Source organism: Mauremys reevesii, linkage group 1 (genome assembly GCF_016161935.1).
Source record: "Mauremys reevesii isolate NIE-2019 linkage group 1, ASM1616193v1, whole genome shotgun sequence".
In the NCBI taxonomy this organism is placed as follows: Eukaryota; Metazoa; Chordata; order Testudines; family Geoemydidae; genus Mauremys; species Mauremys reevesii.
This window is the reverse complement of record NC_052623.1, coordinates 541,247-565,912: the sequence shown is the minus strand read 5'-3', so window position 1 is coordinate 565,912 and position 24,666 is coordinate 541,247. Positions and strand designations below refer to the sequence as shown.

Below are 24,666 nucleotides of genomic sequence, written 5' to 3'. Positions count from 1 at the left end.
GCCCTGGGCTCCCCCCAGCTCTGCTGGTGCCCCTCACTCCCGACCCACATCCCCCTGCTACCCCAACCCTGGGCTCCCCCCCAGCTCTGCCGGTGCCCCTCCCTGCTGACCCACAGCCCCCTGCTACCTCAACCCTGGGCTCCCTCACAGCTCTGCTGGTGCCCCTCACTCCTGGCCCAGAGCTATTCCAGCCCACCCCAGCTCTGCCGGGGCCCCCAATCCTGACCTACAATCTCTCTTGTTATCCCAAATTTGGCCTCCTCCCACACATTCACAGCTCTGCTAATTCCCACCTGCAGCCACCCTTGCTATTCCATAGGGCTCTCCTGAGTGTGGATGGGTTTGCCTGAGGGATGCACCCCCCTCCAGGGCTATCTGAGCACCCGCTGGTCTTTCTGTCCTACCAGTTCAACACCCCCCTGGCCACAGAGAAGATGGCTGAGTGGCAGAGGGAAGCGTCCCACATGGAAGAGTCCCTGCCTGCCGATCACCCCATCCTGCAGGCCTGTGTGCACATGATCACTAGTTTCCAGCAGTTTCTGCCCCTGCTTCAGAAGCTGGCCAGCCCACTCATGAAGAGTAGCTGCTGGAGGGAGTTCTTCACAGGTGAGCCCTGCAGGGAGAGATGGGAAGGGAAATCCATAGCAGTTCTGTGGAGACTTGTATCCTTGGGGCCCTGCATTCTGCTCCGGCACCTTCAGGCCCAGAAAGGCCTTGACAAAGTGGAGGGAGCTCCAGGCAGCCCCAGCAAGGCTGGAGAGGCAGAGCTCTGGGAGAAATGGAAGGAGACATATCTGCCCTACTGGCTCTGAGAGGGGCGAGGGACGATCAGTCTGGGGAGAGCTCCTGACTCGGGGTTTATGGTAGAGAAACCTGGACACGAGGGAAGTTGGTTCAGGCATGGCCCAGCAAGTGAAAGGGTCTGTCCTGCTGGAGAAGCATCAGTGCCCAGAGCATGGCTTCATGCACCAGAGCTTGGCAGGCAAAGGCGACCCAATGGCAGGTCTGGGGGGCACAGGGACCTGGGCTGATGTAAAAGACTGTTGGCTCTTTGCCTCAGTTCTGCATGACATGCTGATTAAAAACTGTCACTATACCAAATCAGTGTGGCCCATGAAATGGATTAAAAGCTGGCTACCGGAGAGAGCCCAGAAGGGAATCAGGAATGGGGACGCATTGTCTCATGACAATGAGAAGCATGGTCCGGTGGTCACAGTACCAGCCGGAGACTTGAGGTCAGTTCCCTACTCTGCCATGGATTTTTGTGTGACCTTGGGCAAGTCACTTAGCTTCTCTGGGTCTTGGTCCCATCTGTACAGTGGGGATAGCCCTGCCCTCACTCCCCCCCTCCCCCCATGGATTGATGAAAAGTGCTGTGTCAGAGCTAGGGGCATTGATATGTTGGGGACGGGGTGTGTGTGTGTGATGTTCTGAGTGTAATATAACATCTCATTGAAAGGTGACAGGGCCAGAAAGAGTTAATTACCTCACAGACTGACCTGACCCATGGGTGAACCTTAAGGACTGGTTAGGAAGATACTAAATGAACAGAGCTTTGAAATGCAGCCTGCATTGTTAGAGGTAGAAGGGGAGATGTTTGCTCAGGTCTTGGGATGTCAGCAAACAAGTCTTGTCTATCGCTATGGCTTTGATTCAAAGATCAAAAGAGGAATATTAACATTTAGGAAGACACTTGCGTGAAATAGTGTTATTGTCTATGTGTCTCTTTGAAGGTTGTGGTAACCTGTATCTGAACTGTTAATGGGTAAATTACCCTGTGCTAATTGCCAGGATGTTTGGGAGAAGGAGTTAAGCCTATTGTTTTCTCAGGGCAAAAGGCTGTTGGAGATGTATAAAAACCTTGGGACATGATCCTGCTTCATCTCAGATCCGCTTTGGGTTTCAAGAGGGGGAAACCTTAAGCCACAAGGATTGAGATCCCCAGTCATGACTGGAGTCACCCTGAATATGGACATTGGACTATAACCTCTGGACTATTTCTACAAGGACTTTTGGCAACTACAAACTCATCTCTGCCATGTATCTGAACCTCAAGAATTGACTTCAAGTCTGTCTGTATATTGATCTTTTAACCAACTCTCTCTCTCTTTTCTTTTTTAATAAATTTTAGTTTAGTTAACAAGAATTGACTATAAGCATGTGTTTTGGGTAAGATCTAAATTATAGGGCTGATACTTTGGGATTGGGAGAACCTTTTCTTTTATATGATGAGATAAGATTCTCAGGAATCATCATCATACCTGATGTGTCTGGATGGAGGCCTGAGGCTGGGCACTTTAAGGGAGCTGCGTTGTTTGGACTTCTGAGTAACCAATGAGGTAACACAGAGGCTGTTTTGGGCTGGCTTGGTAAATCTAAGGTCTGGTCTACACTACGAGTTTATATCGAATTTAGCAGCATTAAATCACATTAACCCTGCACCCGTCCACACAACGAAGCCCTTTATATCGATATAAAGGGCTCTTAATATCGATATCTGTACTCCTCCCCGACGAGGGGAGTAGCGCTGAAATCGGTATTGCCATTTCAGATTAGGGTTAGTGTGGCCGCAATTCGACGGTATTAGCCTCCGGGCGCTATCCCACAGTGCACCATTGTGACCTCTCTGGACAGCAATCTGAACTCGGATGCACTGGCCAGGTAGACAGGAAAAGCCCCGCGAACGTTTGAATTTCATTTCCTGTTTGCCCAGCGTGGAGCGCTGATCAGCACAGGTGACCATGCAGTCCCAGAATCAAAAGAGAGATACTGAAGCTGATCTCTGTACGGGGAGATGAATCTGTTCTATCAGAACTCCGTTCCAAAAGACAAAATGACAAAGCATTTGAAAAAATCTCCAAGGCTATGATAGACAGAGGCCACAATAGGGACTCAACATAGTCCTGCATGAAACTTAAGGAGTTGAGACAAGCGTAATGGAAAGCCAAAGAATCAAATGGACGCTTACGAAGGGAGGGAGGGGGGACTGAGGACTCTAGCTATCCCACAGTTCCTGCACGCTCCGAAAACTATTTGCATTCTTGGCTGAGCCCCCAAAGCCTGAAGGGTCAAAAACATTGTCATGGGTGGTTCAGGGTATATGTCGTCGGCCTCCTTCCCCCCCCCCCCCCGTGAAAGAAAAGGGAAAAAAATTGTTTCTCGCCTTTTTTCAATGTCACCGTATGTCTACTGGATGCTGCTGGCAGATGCGTTGCTGCAGTGCTACACAGCAGAATTCCCTTCCCTTCCCGATGGCAGATGGTACAATATGACTGGTATCCATCATCATCATCCCATGAGTGCTCCTGACCGGCCTCGGTGAGGTTGGCCAGGGGCGCCTGGGCAAAAATGGGAATGACTCCCGGTCATTCCCTTCTTTAAGCTTTGTCTCCTGGAGATTCAGTCCTGCCTGGAATATCATAGCAGCTGGAGGCTGCCTCTCCCCCTGCCTTTTATCTCTGCTTGCAGAGGCAATAAAGTCAGTGTTGTTTCTTCATGCATTCTTTATTACTTCATCACACAAGTGGGGGGATAACTGCCACGGTAGCCCAGGAGGGATGTGGGAGGAGGGAAGCAACGGGTGGGGTTGTTGCAGGGGCAACCCCTAGAATGGCATGCAGCTCATCATTTCTGCAGGATGTCTGGGGCTCTGACCCGGAGTGGCCGTTTGCCTCTCTGGTTCTTTAGTAGACTTGCCTGATATTCTAGGCAGGACTGACTCTCCATTAGACAAAACTTAAAGAAGGGAACGACCTGGGGAGTCATTCCCATTTTTGTCCAGGTGCCCCTGGCCAACCTCACTGAGGCCGGCCAGGAGCACCCATGACAGCAGCAGACGGTACAAAAGGACTGATAACCGTCATTGTCAACTTGCAAAGCAGCAGACGGTACAGGAGAGCTGGTAACCGTCTCTGCTAACTTGCAAAGGCAAGGGGATGCTGCTGTGTAGTGCTGCAGTACCGCGTCTGTCAGCAGCATTCAATAGACATACGGTGACAGTGAAAAAAGGCTGAACGGGCTCCATGGTTGCTGTGCTATGGCATCTGCCAGGGCAATCCAGGGAAAAGGGCGCGAAATGATTGTCTGCCGTTGCTTTCACGGAGGAAGGATTGAGTGACGACATTTACCCAAAATCACCCGCAACACTGTTTTTGCCCCCTCATGCATTGTGATCTCAAGCCAGAATTCCAATGGGTGGGGGAGACTGCAGGAATTATGGGATAGCTATGGGATAGCTACCCACAGTGCACCACTCCGGAAATCGACGCTAGTCTTGGTACATGGATGCACACCGCTGAATTAATGTGCTTAGTTTGGCCGCGTGCACTCGACTTTATAAAATCTGTTTCCAAAAACCGGTTTCTGTAAAATCGAATAATCCCGTAGTGTAGACATACCCTAAGTATTGGAATATCCACCAGCTTTTGGGGTTTGTCTGCCCCCTAATTGAGTGACCTCAGCTGGGCAGCATCTTTACAGTTGTGGCAGCGTGCTGGGATCCACAGAGCCAGGTCAATGAAGCTTTGGGTCAGAACCCCACGCTATCCAAATTGGAATTTTGGGATTGAGAGTGTGGTTGGTTAAAAAGCAGTTGCAATGGGTGAGCAAAGAGCATATGAGGCCCTCGACAAAAAAGCCCTGGAAGATTGTGGGGATAAAGTTTAGAAAGAAAGCTACAAATCAAGAACTGAGAGATCCGTTAGTGGCCAGTGATCAGGAGGCAGGAGCACAGCCCTTACCTGATGCTACAGAAGCTGCAGAAGCAAGTAGAATGCAAAAGGCAGAAAATAAACTGCAACTGGAGCATGAACAGAATCGAGCAAATCTTCGATTGCTGGAAAAGCAAAAGATAGCTGATATCGAAAAGGAGGCTCATAGAGAACTGCTCACTGCTGAGGAGAAAGCTCACCAGATGCAACAGGAGATGGACAGACTTCAGCTACAAGTAATGGAAGAGCAGAGAAAGTCACCACCGCCTGGTGCTCCGCTTCCCCACCGCCACGAGAAAAACTGGGAGAGGATGTGTCCCATTTACAACGATACTGAGGATATAGAGGAGTTTTTGCCTACCTTTGAACCCCTCTGCCATCTGTACCAGATCCCCCATGATCAGCGAATGCCCATCCTGCTGACCAGACTGACTGGAAAAGCCAGGGAGCTATTTAATGAATTGGGGGAACAAGAAGCCTTGGATTATGAGCCGTTTAAAGATTCTGTGTTAAGGCGGTTCAAGGTGACTCCTGATTCTTACAGGGTTAAGTTTAGAAAGTTTAAGATGTCTAATGATTGTATTTTTGATGGGTTTTGTCAAAAAGTGGGTTGTGGGAACAAAGGCTCATGGGAGTTTTGAAAAGCTGCTGGATTTAATAACTTTGGAACAGTTCCTAGACATTGTGCCTGACCATGTGAGAGCAGCTGTGTGTGATAGGGACCCTGAGTCCTGTTTGCAGTTCACCCTAATGGAGTGACCACAGACAGCATCATCACAGGGGGTTTCTAGTGGGTCCTGCAGGGAGCAGGTCTCAGCCCAACGCTAGTCCACAACCCCACAATGAGCTGGTAGAAAACATAAAATCATTGCTGGCAAAGTTTGTAGCTGACACAAAAAGTGGTGAGTGGTAAATAGTGCTGGGAACTGGCCAGTTTCCCCAAGCGACCTTGATCTCTAGGTAAGGGGGCTCATTTCCACTGCAGGATTTAATACAGCCAGATACCGGCCATCCCTCACCTAGGAACAAAGAATGTAGCTCACAGTTAATGGCCAGGGACCATGCCCTGGGAAGCAAGAACTCTGAAAAAGCTTGCAGGGTCCTGGTGGAGCCCACTGGAGCTTGAGCTGCCAGGCCATCCTTTAGCTGCGAGGGCACCTGCACCCTGGCGGGCTGAACAGGAATGTCGAGGAGCAGGGAGGTGGCGTTAGTGGGACCAGCACTGGATGTTGTGTCCCATTCTGGTGTCCACACTGCAGAAAGGGTGTTGGCAAATTGGAAAGGGGTCTGAGAAGAGTGACAGCGACTCAAGGTCTGGAAAACCTGCCTTCTGGGGAGAGACTCCAGGAGCTCAGTCTGGCTAGGGGAAGGCATCCTGGTCTACAAGTATCTACATGAGGAGAGGTTTCTGAGGGCTGCCGGCTTTGTAGTCTCCCAGGAAAAGGCAGAGCTAGACAACTTCAGCCTGGAAATCGGGTGTGGAGTGGGCCACGGAGCAGCTCCCCCAGGGATGGGGCAGTTTTCCCATCGCTGGGATTTGGAGAGGCTCTTTCTAAAAGCCTGACTCTGGCTCAGCCATTAGATACCCACTGGACACAAGAGTCACTCTCTGTACAGGAGCTAATGGTCCCTTCAGGCCTTGGAATCTATGAAGCAGACTGGGGCTTGGGACCCCCGGCTTTGCCTGTGCCTGCTGGCGCCCAGGACTCCCTGCAGCCTCTGTGAGAGGATCTGGACACTGGGGTGCTGACAGTAACCCCCTTGTGTTCTCTTGCAGCAATGGGAGTGAAGTGCCCTGTCAACCTGCAGTTCACGCTTGGCCAGCTGCTGTCCTACCCGTTACTGGAGCACAGCAACACCATCCTCAAGGTGAGTGAGGCCCATGCTGCCCCGGGGATGGATGGGGGCTCAGTGGTGGCCAAATGGCTATGGAGGGGGAGGATGCTGGCACTCATCACTGCGGGACTGGATCCATGGGCAGGCTCTGTGTGCAGTGTGACTCTTGATGTTGGGAGGTCAGGATCAGAGACAGCCTGGGTTCGACATGGGCAGGCTGGGCTCCTGTTGGGGCGCCCCAGCCCAGAAGCTGAGTGGCTGGAAACTTGGAGTTCAGGGGATGGGTCAGAGAGCAAGTTTCCCCTGTATAGTCATAAGAGCGGCCGTACCGGGTCAGACCAAAGGTCCATCTAGCCCAGTATCTGTGTACCGACAGTGACCAATGCCAGGTGCCCCAGGGGGAGTGAACCTAACAGGCAATGATCAAGTGATCTCTCTCCTGCCATCCATCTCCATCCTCTGACGAACAGAGGCTAGGGACACCATTCCTTACCCATCCTGGCTAATAGCCATTAATGGACTTAGCCACCATGAATTTATCTAGTTCTCTTTTAAACCCTGTTATAGTCCTAGCCATCACAACCTCCTCAGGTAAGGAGTTCCACAAGTTGACTGTGCGCTGCGTGAAGAACTTCCTTTTATTTATTTTAAACCTGCTGCCTATTAATTTCATTTGGTGGGCCCTAGTTCTTATATTATGGGAACAAGTAAATAACTTTTCCTTATTCACTTTCTCCACACCACTCACAATTTTATATACTTCTATCATCTCGCCCCTTAGTCTCCTCTTTTCCAAGCTGAAAAGTCCTAGCCTCTTTAATCTCTCCTCATATGGGACCCATTCCAAACCCCTAATAATTTTAGTTGCCCTTCTCTGAACCTTTTCTAGTGCCAGTATATCTTTTTGAGATGAGGAGACCACATCTGTACGCAGTATTCATGATGTGGGGTGTACCATAGATTTATATAAGGGCAATAAGATATTCTCCACCTTATTCTTTATCCCTTTTTTAATTATTCCTAACGTCCCATTTTCTTTTTTGACCGCCGCTGCACACTGCATGGACGTCTTCAGAGAACTATCCACTATGACTCTAAGATCTTTTTCCAGATTAGTTGTAGCTAAATTAGCCTCCATCATATTGTATGTATAGTTGGGGTTATTTTTTCCAATGTGCATTACTTTACATTTCTCCACATTAAATTTCATTTGCCATTTTGTTGCCCAATCACTTAGTTTTGTGAGATCTTTTTGAAGTTTTTCACAGTCTGCTTTGGTTTTAACTATTTTGAGCAGTTTAGTATCATCTGCAAACTTTGCCACCTCAAACTTTGCCTTTATCCTCACACACAACTCTTTTTCAAATTTGATGACAATATATATCTCCAGATCAGTGGCACCACTATGGGCACCCGCATGGCCCCACAATATGCCAACATTTTTATGGCTGACCTGGAACAACGCTTCCTCAGCTCTCGTCCACTCACGCCCCTTCTCTACCTACACTACATTGATGACATCTTCATCATCTGGACCCATGGGAAGGAGACTCTGGAAAAATTCCACCATGATTTCGACAGCTTCCACCCCACCAACAACCTCAGCCTGGACCAATCTACACAGGAGGTCCACTTCCTAGACACCACGGTGCAAATAAGTGATGGTCACATTAACACCACCCTATACCGAAAACCTACCGACCGCTATGCCTACCTTCATGCCTCCAGCTTCCATCCCAGGCACACCACACGATCCATTGTCTACAGCCAAGCACTGAGGTACAACCGTATCTGCTCTAACCCGTCAGACAGAGACCAACACCTACAAAATCTCCACCAAGCATTCTCAAAACTACAATACCTGCACAAGGAAATAAGGGAAAAGATCAACAGAGCCAGACGTGTACCCAGAAGCCTCCTACTGCAAGACAAACCCAAGAAAGAAACCAACAGGACTCCACTGGCCATCACATACAGTCCCCAGCTAAAACCCCTCCAACGCATCATCAGGAATCTACAACCCATCCTGGACAATGATCCCACACTTTCACAGGCCTTGGGTGGCAGGCCAGTCCTCACCCACAGAAAACCTGCCAACCTGAAGCATATTCTCACCAGTAACTGCACACCGCACCATAGTAACTCTAGCTCAGGAACCAACCCATGCAACAAACCTTGATGCCAACTCTGCCCACATATCCACACCAGCAACACCATCACAGGACCTAACCAGATCAGCCACACCATCACCGGTTCATTCACCTGCACGTCCACCAATGTAATATACGCCATCATATGCCAGCAATGCCCCTCTGCTATGTACATCGGCCAAACTGGACAGTCCCTACGGAAAAGGATAAATGGACACAAATCAGATATTAGGAATGGCAATATACAAAAACCTGTAGGAGAACACTTCAACCTCCCTGGCCACACAATAGCAGATCTTAAGGTGGCCATCCTGCAGCAAAAAAACTTCAGGACCAGACTCCAGAGAGAAACTGCTGAGCTCCAGTTCATCTGCAAATTTGACACCATCAGTTTAGGACTAAACAAAGACTCTGAATGGCTTGCCAATTACAGAACCAGTTTCTCCTCCCTTGGTTTTCACACCTCAACTGCTAGAACAGGGCCTCATCCTCCCTGATTGAACTGACCTTGTTATCTCTAGCCTGCTTCTTGCTTGCATATATATACACACCTGCCCCTGGAAATTTCCACTACATGCATCCGACGAAGTGGGCATTCACCCACGAAAGCTCATGCTCCAAAACGTCTGTTAGTCTGTAAGGTGCCACAGGATTCTTTGCTGCTTTTACAGATCCAGACTAACACGGCTACCCCTCTGATATTTGCCACCTCACTGTTTACCCCTTTCTCCAGATCATTTATGAATAAGTTGAATAGGATTGGACCTAGGACTGACCCTTGGGGAACACCACTAGTTACCCCTCTCCATTCTGAGAATTTACCATTTATTCCTACCCTTTGTTCCCTGTTTTTAACCAGTTCTCAGTCCTGACCTGGGGCAGGACTTCCTGTGACCCTGGTGTGCACAGCTGACTGAGAGGCTGTGAACTTGCAGGGAGTCCTGTTTTTGGGCAGGGGGTGAGTCTGAAGGGGAATGAAGGCAGCTGTAAAAATTATATATAAAAACAAATGGAAGAAAGGGGAAGTTGCTAGTAGTGAATATAAATCTGAAGCTAGGAATTGTAGAAAATCAATAAGGAAAGCCAAGGGGAATAAGGAGAAATCTATGGCCAGCAGATGAGTTTTAAAGTATATTAGGAACAAAAAAAATCCTAACAATGATATTTGTCCATTACTAGATGGAAATGGTAGAATTATCAATAATAATAGGCAGACATGTTAAATAAATATTCTGTATTTGAAAAAAACCCAGTCATCATGTCCTATCATGATAGTAACACTCTTTTCACTTCGCTAGTATCTCAGGAGGATTTTAAGCTAACTGCAGTGACTCCATACTGTCGGTACCAACCTCAGGGCCAGTGTTAGGAACCAGGGAACAAACAACATATCAAGTATGAACTCCACAGGCACTATAACAGCCTTGACACGGAGTCACAGACGGGCCCCTTGGGTCTGGCCACCCTGGTCCTCTTGTGATAGATGGTCCCTTACACCAAAGGTCACAGCAATATTCAGGTTGCTCCTAGTCCCAAAGAACCAGTCACTTACCTCAGGTCAGTTGTACTTTAGATCACTCACCAAAGACAATGCCTGTAGCCGATCCTATAATAAACTAGCTCAGGGGTGGCCAACCTGAGCCTGAGAAGGCGCCAACATTGCCAAAGAGCCACAGTAATTCATCAGCAGCCCCCCATCAGCTCCCCCCAGCCCCCAGTGTCTCCCACCTGCCAGCAGCACCTAAACCTCCACCCCTGCACCTCCCGCCCACTGCAATCAACTGTTTTGTGATGTGCAAGGGGCTCGGGGGGGGGGGAGGGGGAGGAGGAGGAGCAAGGGCGGGGCAGACTGAGGGGAAGGGGCAGGGGCCTTGGGAGAAGGAGTGGAGTGGGGCTGGGGCCTGGGGCAGAACCAGGGGTTGAGCAGGGAGCACCCCCCGGCACACTGGAAAGTTGGCGCCTGTAGCTCCAGCTTCGGAGTCGGTGCCTAGACAAGGAGCTGCATATTAACCTTTGAAGAGCCGCAGGTGGCTCCGGAGCCAGAGGTTGGCCACCCCTGCCCTAGCTAAAGATACTATTAAAGAGGAAAAGGAACAAGAGAGTTATTTACAAGGTTAAAGCAGGTAAACATACATATGCAAATGAGTGACAATCTTAAATTTCAACAAATAATAGAAGCTTCTTGTGACGTTATTGATATAAATGGGGACCATATAGAACATGGGTTGCAACCAAGGTCCTGTAGTGGCACTAAATCCTAAGTAAAGGGGGTCATATAAGGTGTCTAAGACCAGGTTATGGGTTGCTGGTTATAATTATGCTGTCTGTATGTCTGTATCATTTTTAGTTGAAGTTATGAATGTTGGCTCTATGCTGGCAGTATTTCAAGTTTGTGCTGTGCTTCTGGGGGAAGCCTCCCAGACAAGCTGGTGTTAGCTCTGCCTAGCCTGTTTGATGGCCCATTAAGGACCATTAAGGACACAATGGACCCATGGAGAGAAGGCAGACACGCCTTGTGACTCAGCAAAGTATGCAGGGACTGGCCCATGTGACTCCAGACTCCATATTTTTGCTGTAAAATTCCACAGTGAAGACAAAGGGATTCTTACACCTGGAAAAGTCTATATAAGCCTAATGCCTCATCTCCATCTGGTCTTCAATCCTGCTTCTGACCTCTGGAGGGACTTTGCTACAAACTGAAGCTCTGCACAAAGGACTGAAGGACCCATCCCAGTGGGGGATGTTTTCCAGAGACTCAATTTGAACCTGCAGTTTATGCCATCACTGCTGCAAGCCTGAACTAAGAACTTTGCCATTACTGTATGTAATTGATTCCATTTAACCAATTCTACCTCTCATCTCTACCTTTTTCCCTTTGTAAATAAACCTTTAGATTTTAGATTCTAAAGGATTGGCAACAGCGTGATTTGTGGGTAAGATCTGATGTGTATATTGACCTGGGTCTGGGGCTTGGTCCTTTGGGATCGAGGGAACCTTTTTCTTTTATTGGGGTGTTGGTTTTCATAACCATTTATCCCCAGGACGAGTGCACTGGTGGTGATACTGGGAGACTGGAGTGTCTAAGGAAATTGCTTGTGTGACTTGTGGTTAGCCAGTGGGGTGAGACCAAAGTCCCTTTTGTCTGGCTGGTTTGGTTTGCCTTAGAGGTGGAAAAACCCCAGCCTAGGGCTGTAACTGCCCTGTTTAAGCAATTGGTCCTGATTTGGCACTCTCAGTTGGGTCCCGCCAGAATCGCTCCGTCACAGTGGCGTAGTCGTGCTTGGATCCACAGAACCAGGTCAATTAAGCTTTGGGTCAGAACCCCACGCTATCCAAATTTTAACTTTGGGATTGAGAGTTTGGTTGGTTAAAGATCAGGGACCATGAGACAAAGAGCATCAGGAAAAGCAAGGAAACTGCAAGCCTTGAGAGACAGCCTGCAGTTTGATTATGAGCAAGAACTGGCAGAAATTCGAATGGAGAAAGAGGCTGATGAGAGAAAGAAAGAAGTTGCTAAGAGAGAAGAAAAAGCTCGTAAGAGGCGTCTGGAGCTGCTGGCTGCTGAGGAGAAAACTCGACAGATGCAACAGGAGACAGCTAGACTCCAACTCCAAGTCAAAAAAGCAATGGAAGAACAGCAGAGACTGTATCCTCTTGAAAGTCCAGTTTGTAACAATGTTGGTATGTTGTATCACTCTGAGCAGTTGTCTGGGGGTAACCACATGTACCCCAACAATGCCACCTTTTATGTCAATGCTGTTACTGTGGGTTCAGTAGGGGGTGGCCCCATAAATTGTGCCAGTGCTATGGATGAGAGTGTAAAAGTCAATGGTAAAAGCTGTTTAGGGCAAACTATGGCTTCTAACATCACTCTTGTTAGAGCAGATCTGGTCAAAGAGGAAGATTATTTACCAAATCAGAGTGGGAATGTTGTGATCCTCTGTGAGTTTACTGTCCGTGTGCCTTTAGCCAGAATCCACCTTGAGTGGAATGGGGCTCAGCATGAAGTGATAGCTGGCGTCAGGAAGTTATTGCCTAAAGATCTTTTAATTGGGGAAAATGTTACAGCTTTGTTCAGTCCAGGTAGCCAGTTACAGGAGAGGAATGATCTTAAACCTGTGTCTATTGTGGGCAATGATTTGCCTGAGGAGGGTTGCTCCAAAGGTTTGTCTGTGCAAAAAAGCAGTATTTCTGGGAATGAAGTTTCTGAATGTCTGTCTGATGTCTCAGAAGTGAATCTGGAGTTAGATCAAGAGCAGAAAGATCTCATTGGTGAGGAAAATGTTTCTCAGGAGCAGATTAAAGTAGATGGTCAGGTTAAATCCCTAACTGAGGAAGGAGAGGGTAAATTTGTAATGGGTAATGGATTGGTGGCTAGTGCAGCTTGTAGAAGTAAACCTGAAATGGGTAACTGTGATTTGCTAAAAGTAGCTCAGTGTAGTGAAAAGAGCAGCAGCTTATCTGTTGGGAGAGGCAATGTGCCTGGTAGGGAAAGTTTGCAGGAGACTAGGCAGCCTTGTGAGCTGATGGCTTGGTCTAATCAGCAATTTGGGAAGGGAGGGATAGTGGAAGATGAGTGTCCATATCCCTTACCTGTTTCCTGTGTGGAGAAATGTGACAGTGGAGGGAATGTGCCTGTGTCTGTCAGGAGTATTGACTTGCCTATAAAGGAAGCTACTCCAGTCTCCAAGCAGTTGTCTGTGAACAGCCCTGTGTGCTGGGACAAGGGAAGTAAAATCCCAAGCTGTGTGTCTGGTAAAGGAGAATGTGTCTCCGGCTCTTCTGTGTCTGTGGAGCAGACAGAAGGTGCCTGTCAGCCTGTAATGGTTGAGGGTGATTCAGTTGTCTCAAAGTTGGTTGTAAATACAGCTAAAGCCCAGGAAGGGAATGGTCCTGAGTTTGTGTCTGCTGGGGGGAATGGCACTGTGACTAGGTTGCATCCAGTTAGTGTCATAGCAAAATCCCAGAGACCAGACAATTCTGGTGCTTGTAGTTTGCCAGTTGCTAATGTGTGGTTGGAAAAGGGTGCAGCAACTCTGTCTGATCAGGGTGATACCCCAGCCAGGGCACAAGGAGAGCATAAAGGTGATTTAATTGTGTTACCGACTGACAGTTTGACAACTTGTAGCAAGATGGAAAAGATTCCTGAACTTGTTCATGGCCAAGGGAAGGAGACTACTTCTGACCGGTTATCTAGAAAGTCTGTAGCATCTGTGGTTGCTCAGGGAAGTGTTCCTTTAGAGCAAGCCCTAGGTGAAGAGGGGAAGGGCAGAATTTCTGAGAGGGGTGAATTGCTGCTTAGAGAAGCTCCTAGGGAAAGGAATCCTCATGGTAGCCTGTGCAAGCAGTTTACTGCAACTGAAGGGTGTAAAAGTGATTTAATCAAGAAAGTTTCAGTTCCTAACCGCCAGAAATTTTCTGTTGTGAATGGATCCACTGACTTTCCTTTTGAGAGATCCAGTGTGGGCAGCTTTGAAAAGGTCTCAGGTGGAGTAGAAGCTGTTAAGGAAGTTGAGCAGCCTTATAACCACCTGGCTGTGTGTGGCCAGCTTGTTGGTGGGGAGACAATGCTGTTGGGACAGGAATGTCTCCATGCTGAATCTGTAAGTGAGCAGTCGGTGCTTCAGGATCTGAGGACAGATTCAGTTACTGGTGTTTCAGGGCAGAACAGTTGTATGGCTAAATGCTTGAGGAGGCAGGGGAGAGCAAGCCAGCTCTCACCCTCAGACTCTTTGGATTTGTGTGGTATCTCTGTAAGACAAAGTCCAGCCGTGGAATCCATAGCAGCTAAGAAGTTAAAAGCTAGTGTCTGTGTTGATGCGAATTACTTGGCTGGCAGGGAGAAGAAAGACTTGCTAATAGCTGTTAGCACAGAGGGCCCACCCCATCAGCCGGTGATCTCTGTTAAGCAAGAGAAATCAGGGTTTAGTCCCGAAGAACAAGAAGGAAAGAGAAGACTGAATTTTGCAAAGGGAACCCACAGGTTAACCCTAAAAGGCCCAAACTCCAATGGTATTGAGCCAAGGGTGTGGCATGACAAACATGATTGTAAATGGACACTTGCAATCAATTTGTTGTTATTGCTAATGCTAAATTTTGTAACTAATGTGTTGCTATGGCCAAGAACTGTAACAATGTACAATGTGCCTAATCTTTTGGAAAATCCCTGGAACATATTGAAAGGAATACATGAAAACACACTTTATGTTAAAGGGCCTTGCTATACTGATGTTTCACAGTTAATGCATGTAAACAGTGTTGGAACTTTTCACAGGGGAAAATACATTCCAGACCTGATGTGCTGTATGAAAGGGGAAACTGAGGCACACTACCATATTGCTTTCATGGCTAAATGCCAAGATTCCTGTAATATGAACAACCTCTATATCTACATTGGTTTAATGTTATTTGGGTTCAAAATATTGGCCAGAACTGGTATGGATAAAGTAGCTATTTTCTTTAGCTCTTGGCAAGATCACATGAAACATACAGGAACCATGCTGCAAAAGCTAACCAAGTTATACCTTGAGTTTGTAAAGAGATCCATTCATGTTATTGAACATGACTTTGATAAACCATTTCGGTTATACCCTGGTGCGGCCTCTAGCCCAACACTAGCTGTAGTGAGACAGACCCAAGGAAAGGGGGCTCTTGGGATGCAGTCAGTGATGTTTTGTCATCCCTTCCTGCATCAATTTTGCGTTGGGGGTGTGATGTTATTGATATAAATGGGGACCATATAGAACATGGGTTGCAACCAAGGTCCTGTAGTGGCACTAAATCCTAAGTAAAGGGGGTCATATAAGGTGTCTAAGACCAGGTTATGGGTTGCTGGTTATAATTATGCTGTCTGTATGTCTGTATCATTTTTAGTTGAAGTTATGAATGTTGGCTCTATGCTGGCAGTATTTCAAGTTTGTGCTGTGCTTCTGGGGGAAGCCTCCCAGACAAGCTGGTGTTAGCTCTGCCTAGCCTGTTTGATGGCCCATTAAGGACCATTAAGGACACAATGGACCCATGGAGAGAAGGCAGACACGCCTTGTGACTCAGCAAAGTATGCAGGGACTGGCCCATGTGACTCCAGACTCCATATTTTTGCTGTAAAATTCCACAGTGAAGACAAAGGGATTCTTACACCTGGAAAAGTCTATATAAGCCTAATGCCTCATCTCCATCTGGTCTTCAATCCTGCTTCTGACCTCTGGAGGGACTTTGCTACAAACTGAAGCTCTGCACAAAGGACTGAAGGACCCATCCCAGTGGGGGATGTTTTCCAGAGACTCAATTTGAACCTGCAGTTTATGCCATCACTGCTGCAAGCCTGAACTAAGAACTTTGCCACTACTGTATGTAATTGATTCCATTTAACCAATTCTACCTCTCATCTCTACCTTTTCCCTTTGTAAATAAACCTTTAGATTTTAGATTCTAAAGGATTGGCAACAGCGTGATTTGTGGGTAAGATCTGATGTGTATATTGACCTGGGTCTGGGGCTTGGTCCTTTGGGATCGAGGGAACCTTTTTCTTTTATTGGGGTGTTGGTTTTCATAACCATTTATCCCCAGGACGAGTGCACTGGTGGTGATACTGGGAGACTGGAGTGTCTAAGGAAATTGCTTGTGTGACTTGTGGTTAGCCAGTGGGGTGAGACCAAAGTCCCTTTTGTCTGGCTGGTTTGGTTTGCCTTAGAGGTGGAAAAACCCCAGCCTAGGGCTGTAACTGCCCTGTTTAAGCAATTGGTCCTGATTTGGCACTCTCAGTTGGGTCCCGCCAGAATCGCTCCGTCACACTTCTATAAGCAAGTTCTATATGTCCTTTAGGGCAGGCTGAGCACTTTGGCTTATGCTTAGTAATCCTGGCTCCTCAGAGTCAAGCAGCAAGTCTCCCCTTCATGCGGGAGGGAGGAGAGCAAATCAACAAACTCTTTTGTCTTCTTTGATGTTCCCCAGTAGTTCCTCTGGTGTCCATGAGCCTTCCTTCTGGTGGAGGCCAGCACACCTTCTGGGGCAGGACAGAACACCTTCTGGTGGAGGCCAGCATACCTTCTGGTGGAGGCCAGCATACCTTCTGGTGGAGGTCAGTACACCTTCTGGGGCAGGACAGCACACCTTCTGGTGGAGGCCAGCACACCTTCTGGGGCAGGCCAGCACACCTTCTGGGGCAGGCCAGCACACCTTCTGGTGGAGGCCAGCACACCTTCTGGGGCAGGACAGCACACCTTCTGGTGGAGGCCAGCACACCTTCTGGGGCAGGCCAGCACACCTTCTGGGGCAGGACAGCACACCTTCTGGTGGAGGCCAGCACACCTTCTGGGGCAGGACAGCATGTGACGGTGCTGCCTGTGGGAGCCAGCTGAGGTCACTCAATCAGGGTGAACTGAAACAAAACGGGGCAGACAAACCCCAAACGCTGGTGGTTATTCCAATACTTAGATTTACCAACCAGCACAGAACAGCTTCTATAGTACCTCACTGGTTACTTAAAAGTCCAAACAATGCAATTCCCTTAAAGTGCCCAGCCTCAGGCCTCCATCCAGACACACCTGTCAAACATATGATGATGATTCCTGAAAATCTGATCTCATCATATAAAAGAAAAGGATCTTCCACTCCCAAAGGATCAGCCACTTACCCAGGTTCAATTATAACTTAGATCTTACTCAAAATACACGCTATTGTTAATTCTTATTAACTAAGCTAAAATTTATTTAAAAAAGAAAAGAGAGAGTGTTGGTTAAAAGATCAATATACATACAGACTTGAATTCAATTCTTGAGGTTCAGATGCATAGCAGAGGTGAGCTTGTAGTTGCCAAAAGTCCTTTTAGAAATAGTCCAGAGGTTATAGTCCAATGTCCATATTCAGGGTGACTCCAGTCAGTGACTGGGGATCTCAATCCTTGTGGCTTAAGGTTTCCGCATCTTGAAACCCAAAGCAGATCTGAGATGAAGAAGGATCGTGTCCCAGGCTTCTTATACATTTCCAGCAGCCTTTCGGCCTGAGAAAACAATAGGCTTAACTCCTTCTCCCAAACATTCTGGCAATTAGCACAGGGTAATTTATCCATTAAACAGTTCAGATACAGGTTAGCACAACCTTCAGAGAGACACATAGACAATAACGCTATTTTACTCAAGTATCATCATAAATGTTAATATTCTTCTTCGAGTGATTGCTCCTATCCATTCCATGTAGGTGTGCGCGCCGCGCGTGCACGGCTCTTCGGAACATTTTTAGCCTAGCAACTCCGGCGGGCCGGCTGGCGCCCCCTGGAGTGGCGCCGCCATGGCGGCGTATATATACCCCAGCCGGCCCGTCCGCTCCTCAGTTCCTTCTTTCCGCCCGTGACGGCTAGTAGGAACAGTGGAGTGCTCTCCTGTCCTCCACAGCTTAGCGTTCTCCCTTAGTTACTGTATATAGTTATCATAGTTGTTAAAGTTTCTTAATAGTTCTATAGTTAGTGGTATATTTCATTAGGGAGTTAGAGGGGTTAGCCCTCTTCTTCCGCCCCGGTGCGGGCTTATGCCCGGACCGGCGGGTTTCAAGCCCTGCGCGGCTTGCCAGCGGTCTATGCCGGTGAGTGACCCGCACGACGCCTGCCTCCGCTGTCTCGGAGAGGCTCACCGGTCGGACAAGTGCCCCATTTGCGTCGCTTTTAAGCCTCGCACGAGGAAGGAGCGGGACTCGCGATTGAAGCAACTCCTCATGGAGTCGGCCCTCCAACCTCCGGCACCAGCACCGGCGGCGCCAAAGACTGCCTTGACTAGCGGCGCGCCGACCGCACCCAGCCGCCCCGGTGCCGAGGAGGCAGCTCGGCACCCGGCACCGAAGACCCGGCACCGCTCCGTCTCCCCGGGAAAGAAGCGTAAAGTGCCGAAGACGGTCTCGGACAAGCAAAAGAGACCGTTAGCCCAGCCGCCTCCGACTGTAACGGTGCAGGCTGAGGCTGTGCACAAAACGTGCACCGTGTCGTCGACTCCGGCGCCGCAAGGCCCGTCGAGTCCGACACCGCCCAGCTCCCCGGTGCCCACCGACGAGGAGCTGAGGCTGCCGTCCACGCCCGAAGCATTCGCGACGGCAAGACATTTAATCGAACTCACCGCTGATGCAAGCGCTCAGCGGCCGGTGCTACCGGTGCGGACTCTCAAGTCCATTGGGAAGCCACTTCCAATGCGACCCCCGTCCCCGGGCGCCCGAGCCGATCGCAGCACCGCCGCCAGGTCGCGGTCCCGTTCTCGCTCACGGCACCGCTCTCCGCAGCACCGGGCACGACGATCCACGTCACGACGTTCCCCGTCTCCTCGCCGGTCGCAGTCCCGGTACCGCTCCCAGTCGCGGTACCGGTCGCACTCCCGGCGACGTTCCAAGTCCCGGTCGCCGAGTCGACGGCACCGTAACAGGTCCGGCTCCGGGCACCACGACAGGCGTCGAGACTCGCGTAGTCGCTCCAGGCGCCGCCACACGCGGTCCAGATCTGCATCCCGGCACCGTCGGTCGAGCTCCCGGCACCGTCGTTCACGATCCCGACGCCGCCGGTCGAGCTCCCGGGGCCGAAGGTCGAGCTCCCGGCGCCGCCGGTCGAGCTCCCGGCGCCGCCGGTCGAGCTCCCGGCACCGCGACGACCGGCACCGTCCGCCGGCACCGCGGGGGCCCTTTACTCCGGCACCGGATGCCCGCCCGGCCACCACTTCGGCTCCTCCCTGGCCATCAAGAGAGCCCTCCGTCGCCTCCCCTGGGGGCAGCGCAGTTGACTTCCGGGCGGGGTCCCTCCCGCCAGAACATGGACCACAGCAATGGGGATTCTGGGTCCCTTGGGCCGAACATGAACAGGGGCCCCCCCCTCCCGCCGCGCCAACCAGGCTCGGTGCGGTCGGTACCGGTAGCCACTGTAAGCAGGCCACCTCCGTCCCCCATTTCTCAGCCCGCCGATCACGGCACGCACTTGGGGCATGACGCGGTTCCCGCAGACACGGTGCAGGCACCGGAGGAGGTGCTACCGGGTCCGTCCTCATCCTCCTCCCCCGATGAGGCGGTGGCAGGGGCGGCACCGTCGGAGCCCCCGCCGATCGACCTCAAGACTCACCAGGACCTTCTTAGAAGGGTAGCTAAGGCCATCAACTTACCCGTGGAAGAAGTCCAGGAGGTCGAGGACCCCATCACGGACGTGGTGGGGGAGGACGCACCCGTCAGGGTAGCGCTCCCCTTCATCCGAACAATACAGAAAAACAATGCCGCTATCTGGCAGTCCCCCTCCTCCGTCCCGCCTACAGCGCGCGGAGTCGAGAGAAAGTACTCGGTCCCCCCGAGGGGCTATGAATACCTGTATGTTCACCCGGCTCCGGACTCTCTAGTTGTCCAATCTGTCAATGACCGGGAGCGACACGGCCAGCCCGCTGCAGCGCCAAAAGCGAAGGAGTCCAAGCGCATGGACCTGTTAGGCCGCAAAATTTACTCAGCGGGCGGCCTCCAACTGCGTATCGCCAACCAAATGGCTTTGCTCTCCAGATATACATTCAACATCTTGGGCTGCCTAGCCAAATTCGCAGAGCTTACCCCGCAGGATTCCCGCCGGGAGTTCTCGGCACTGCTGGAGGAAGGAAAGCTGGCTTCCCGTACCTTAATTAAGGCAGCGGTAGACGCAGCGGACTCGGGGGCCAGGACCATAGCGTCAGGGGTAACCATGAGACGCATTGCATGGCTACAGTCCTCTACTCTGCCGCCGGAGGTCCAGTACACGCTCCAGGACCTTCCTTTCGAGACGCAGGGCCTATTTTCAGAAAAGACTGATACCCGCATTCAAACCGTGAAGGACGGCAGAGTGGCGATCCGCACATTAGGGATGCATACGCCGGCCACCCAAAGGCGTCCTTTCCGACAGCAACCTTATCGCCTTCCAATACAACAGACCTCGCCCGCTAACAATCGGCGCTGCCCTTCCGCCGCAGACCATCGGGCGGACGGGCGGAACAAAGCCAGGGATCGTCCAAGGCCCCTCAGGGCCCAAAGTCGGCCTTTTGACGGGACGCCCGAGGGCCGCTCACCTCTCTCCGATCAGGATCCACCCCTTCTGTTTTCCGATCGCCTTTCCCGCTTCCTTCCGGCGTGGTCATCTGTAACTTCAGACAGCTGGGTCCTCAGCACGGTCCAGTACGGCTACCGCCTACAGTTCATTTCGCCCCCTCCCTCCCACCCACCCTCCCTGTCCCTCCTCAGGGACCCCTCTCACGAGCAAGTCCTCTTGCAGGAGGTCCAGTCTCTGTTGAGCGTGGGTGCCATCGAGGAGGTGCCTCCCAGCATACGAGGCAGGGGATTCTATTCCAGATACTTCCTCATCCCCAAGGCGAAAGGAGGCCTTCGTCCCATCTTGGACCTCCGCGAGCTCAACAGATACCTGTGCAAGCTCAAGTTTCGGATGGTGACCTTGGGGTCCATTATCCCTTCCCTGGATCCTGGAGACTGGTTTGCTGCCCTCGACATGAGGGATGCCTACTTTCATGTGGCAATCTACCCCCCCCCACAGACGCTTCCTGCGCTTCCTGGTCAACGGAGCTCATTACCAGTTCGCAGTGCTCCCCTTCGGCCTCTCCACCGCGCCGAGGGTATTCACCAAGTGCATGGCGGTCGTCGCCGCAGCCCTCCGCCGTCGCCGCATCCACGTCTACCCATATCTCGACGACTGGCTGATTCGGGGCCGCTCCCAAGCGCTGGTGGCGAATCAAGTAACCGAGATTCTACATCTGTTCCGGTCTCTCGGCCTCCTTGTCAACACCGAGAAGTCCCTCCTAGTTCCAGCACAAAGAGTGGAGTTCATAGGAGCGGTCCTAGACTCCAATCTGGCCAGAGCGTGCCTACCTCGCACTCGGCACGAGACGTTGGCCTCCCTCATTCGGGCACTGCAGGCTTTTCCGACAACAACGGTGCGATCCTGCCTCCGCCTCCTCGGTCACATGGCAGCGTCCACATTCGTGACTGCGCACGCCAGACTCCGACTTCGCCCGTTCCAAATGTGGCTGGCATCGGTGTACCGTCCTCATCGCGATCCCCTAGACATGGTGGTGACGGTGGCAAAGCCCGCTCTCCAGACGCTCACCTGGTGGCTGGACCCAGACACGGTCTGCGAGGGAGTTCCGTTCCGCCCGCCTCGCCCGTCAATCACCCTGACGACGGACGCCTCGGCGCTCGGCTGGGGGGCTCACATAGGAGACCAACACACCCAGGGTCTCTGGTCACCCCAGGAGCTCTCCCTCCATATCAACGTCAGAGAACTGAGAGCGATCCGCTTAGCTTGTCTCGCCTTTCGGGCTCACCTGCAGAACCGCTGTGTAGCGGTCTACACGGACAACACCACAGCCATGTTTTATGTCAACAGGCAGGGCGGAGCGCGGTCCTCTCCTCTTTGCAACGAGGCGTTGCTCCTCTGGGATTTCTGTGTAGCCCATTCGATTCGCCTCGAAGCGTTTTTTCTGCCGGGAGCGCAGAACACGTTGGCCGACCGCCTCAGCAGGTCCTTCGCCTCTCACGAGTGGTCCCTTCGCCCAGATGTGGCTTATTCCATCTTCCAGAGGTGGGGCTTTCCCCAGATAGACCTCTTTGCTTCCCGGACCAACCGCAAATGCCACAGGTTCTGCTCCTTCCAAGGCCAAGCTCCAGGATCCCTCTCAGATGCGTTTCTCCGGTCATGGACGGAGCCTCTTCTCTACGCGTTTCCTCCGTTTCCGCTCGTCCACCGAGTGTTGCTCAAGATCCGGAGAGACAGAGCCCGCATCATACTCGTCGCTCCGGCCTGGCCGAGACAGCATTGGTATACCCTGCTGCTCGAGTTGTCGGCTCGGGAACCCATTCCCCTCCCGCTGTGGCCGGACCTCATAACCCAGGACCTCGGCAGGCTTCGTCACCCGAACCTGCAATCGCTGCATCTCACAGCTTGGTTCCTGAGTGGTTGACCGACGCAGAGAGACATTGCTCCGCAGCGGTGCAGCAAGTGCTGCTCGAAAGCAGAAAACCGTCAACGCGAACTACTTACCTCGCCAAGTGGAAGCGCTTTGCTCTCTGGTGCGACCAGAGAGATATCAACCCCTTCTCGGCCCCCATTCAGACTGTCCTCGACTACCTTTGGTACCTCAAAGGTCAAGGTCTTGCCATCTCGTCCCTCAGAGTGCACCTCGCAGCGCTGTCAGCATTTCGACCAGCTATAGGAGGTCGCTCGATCTTCTCCAACCCGATGGTGTCACGATTCCTTAAGGGGTTAGACCGTCTATACCCGCAGGTGCGGCCTCCTGCTCCGACATGGGATCTTAACCTGGTCCTCGCCCAGCTCATGGGCCCACCCTTCGAGCCCCTTGCTACTTGCTCTCTCCTCCATCTTACCTGTAAGACGGCCTTCCTCGTGGCGATCACGTCCGCCAGACGGGTCTCAGAGCTCCGCGCCCTGACGGCGGGCCCCCCATATACCGTCTTTCACAGGGACAAGGTGCAGCTTCGCCCACACCCGGCCTTCCTCCCCAAGGTGGTATCGCCCTTCCATCTCAACCAGGAGATCTTCCTCCCGGTCTTCTTCCCAAAGCCGCATGCCTCACCTCGGGAACAGCAGCTGCATACCCTCGACGTCCGCCGAGCGCTCGCGTTCTACATCGACCGCACGAAGCCCTTTCGGCGTTCGTCCCAGCTCTTTGTGGCGATAGCTGACCGCATGAAAGGCGAGCCAGTCTCCTCACAGCGGATTTCTTCCTGGGTGACGTCCTGCATCAGAACGTGTTACGAGCTTGCTCGCGTTCCCCCGTGCCGACTCACTGCCCACTCCACGAGGGCACATGCCTCATCGGCCGCTTTCCTGGCTCATGTCCCCATCCAGGACATCTGTAGAGCGGCCACCTGGTCTTCAGTCCATACCTTCGCTTCCCACTACGCGTTGGTGCAGCAGTCTAGAGACGACGCAGCCTTCGGCTCTGCGGTATTACACTCCGCCACGTCTCATTCCGACCCCACCGCCTAGGTAAGGCTTGGGAATCACCTACATGGAATGGATAGGAGCAATCACTCGAAGAAGAAAAGACGGTTACTCACCTGTAGTAACTGGTGTTCTTCGAGATGTGTTGCTCCTATCCATTCCAACCCCGCCCTCCTCCCCCACTGTCGTAATAGCCGGCACGAAGGAACTGCGGAGCGGCCGGGCGGGCTGGGTTATATATCCGCCGCCTTGGCGGCGCCACTCCAGGGGGCGCCAGCCGGCCCGCCGGAGTTGCTAGGCTAAAAATGTTCCGAAGAGCCGTGCACGCGCGGCGCGCACACCTACATGGAATGGATAGGAGCAACACATCTCGAAGAACACCAGTTACTACAGGTGAGTAACCGTCTTTTCCTTTTTTGATCTTTGAATTAAAATTATAGCAATAGACAAGACTTGTTTGCTTACATCACAAGGCCTGAGCAAACATCTACCCTTGAGATCTCTAACAATGCCGGCTGCATTTCAAAGCTTTATTCATTTACATATCTTCCTAACCAGTCTCTACAGTTCACCCATGGGTCAGGTCAGTCTGAGATAATTAACTCTTTCTGGCCCTGTTACCTTCCAATAAAATATTATAGTGCACTCATAACGCCACACAGCACACCTTCTGGTGGAGGCCAGCACACCTTCTGGGGCAGGACAGAACACCTTCTGGTGGAGGCCAGCACACCTTCTGGTGGAGGCCAGCACACCTTCTGGGGCAGGACAGCACACCTTCTGGTGGAGGCCAGCACACCTTCTGGTGGAGGCCAGCACACTTTCTGGGGCAGGCCAGCATTTCACACTTGTTAATGTCTCTCTCCTGGCTAGTTACAAGAACAGGAGTACTTGTGGCACCTTAGAGCAAATGCTCAGTTACCTTACAGTATGTGATACAGATGTTATAAGTGAGATTAATGCAGGCAGCAATGCACTAGCGTTCAATAAAGTCTAAACACTAAACAAATTTTTATAACTCTAA

The 24,666-nt window shown here is 51.2% G+C and overlaps 1 protein-coding gene across 9 annotated transcripts in view; it reads left to right on the top strand.

The window, feature by feature from the left end:
• DNHD1 (dynein heavy chain domain 1) overlaps positions 1-24,666 on the top strand; it is a 238,199-nt gene that overhangs the window by 111,996 nt on the left and 101,537 nt on the right. For all 9 annotated transcript variants that reach the window (XM_039529722.1, XM_039529729.1, XM_039529697.1 and 6 more), the window contains 2 exons: positions 408-606; positions 6,487-6,578. In XM_039529722.1, the coding sequence (XP_039385656.1) occupies positions 408-606; positions 6,487-6,578 (291 nt within the window). The remainder of the gene's footprint in view (positions 1-407; positions 607-6,486; positions 6,579-24,666) is intronic.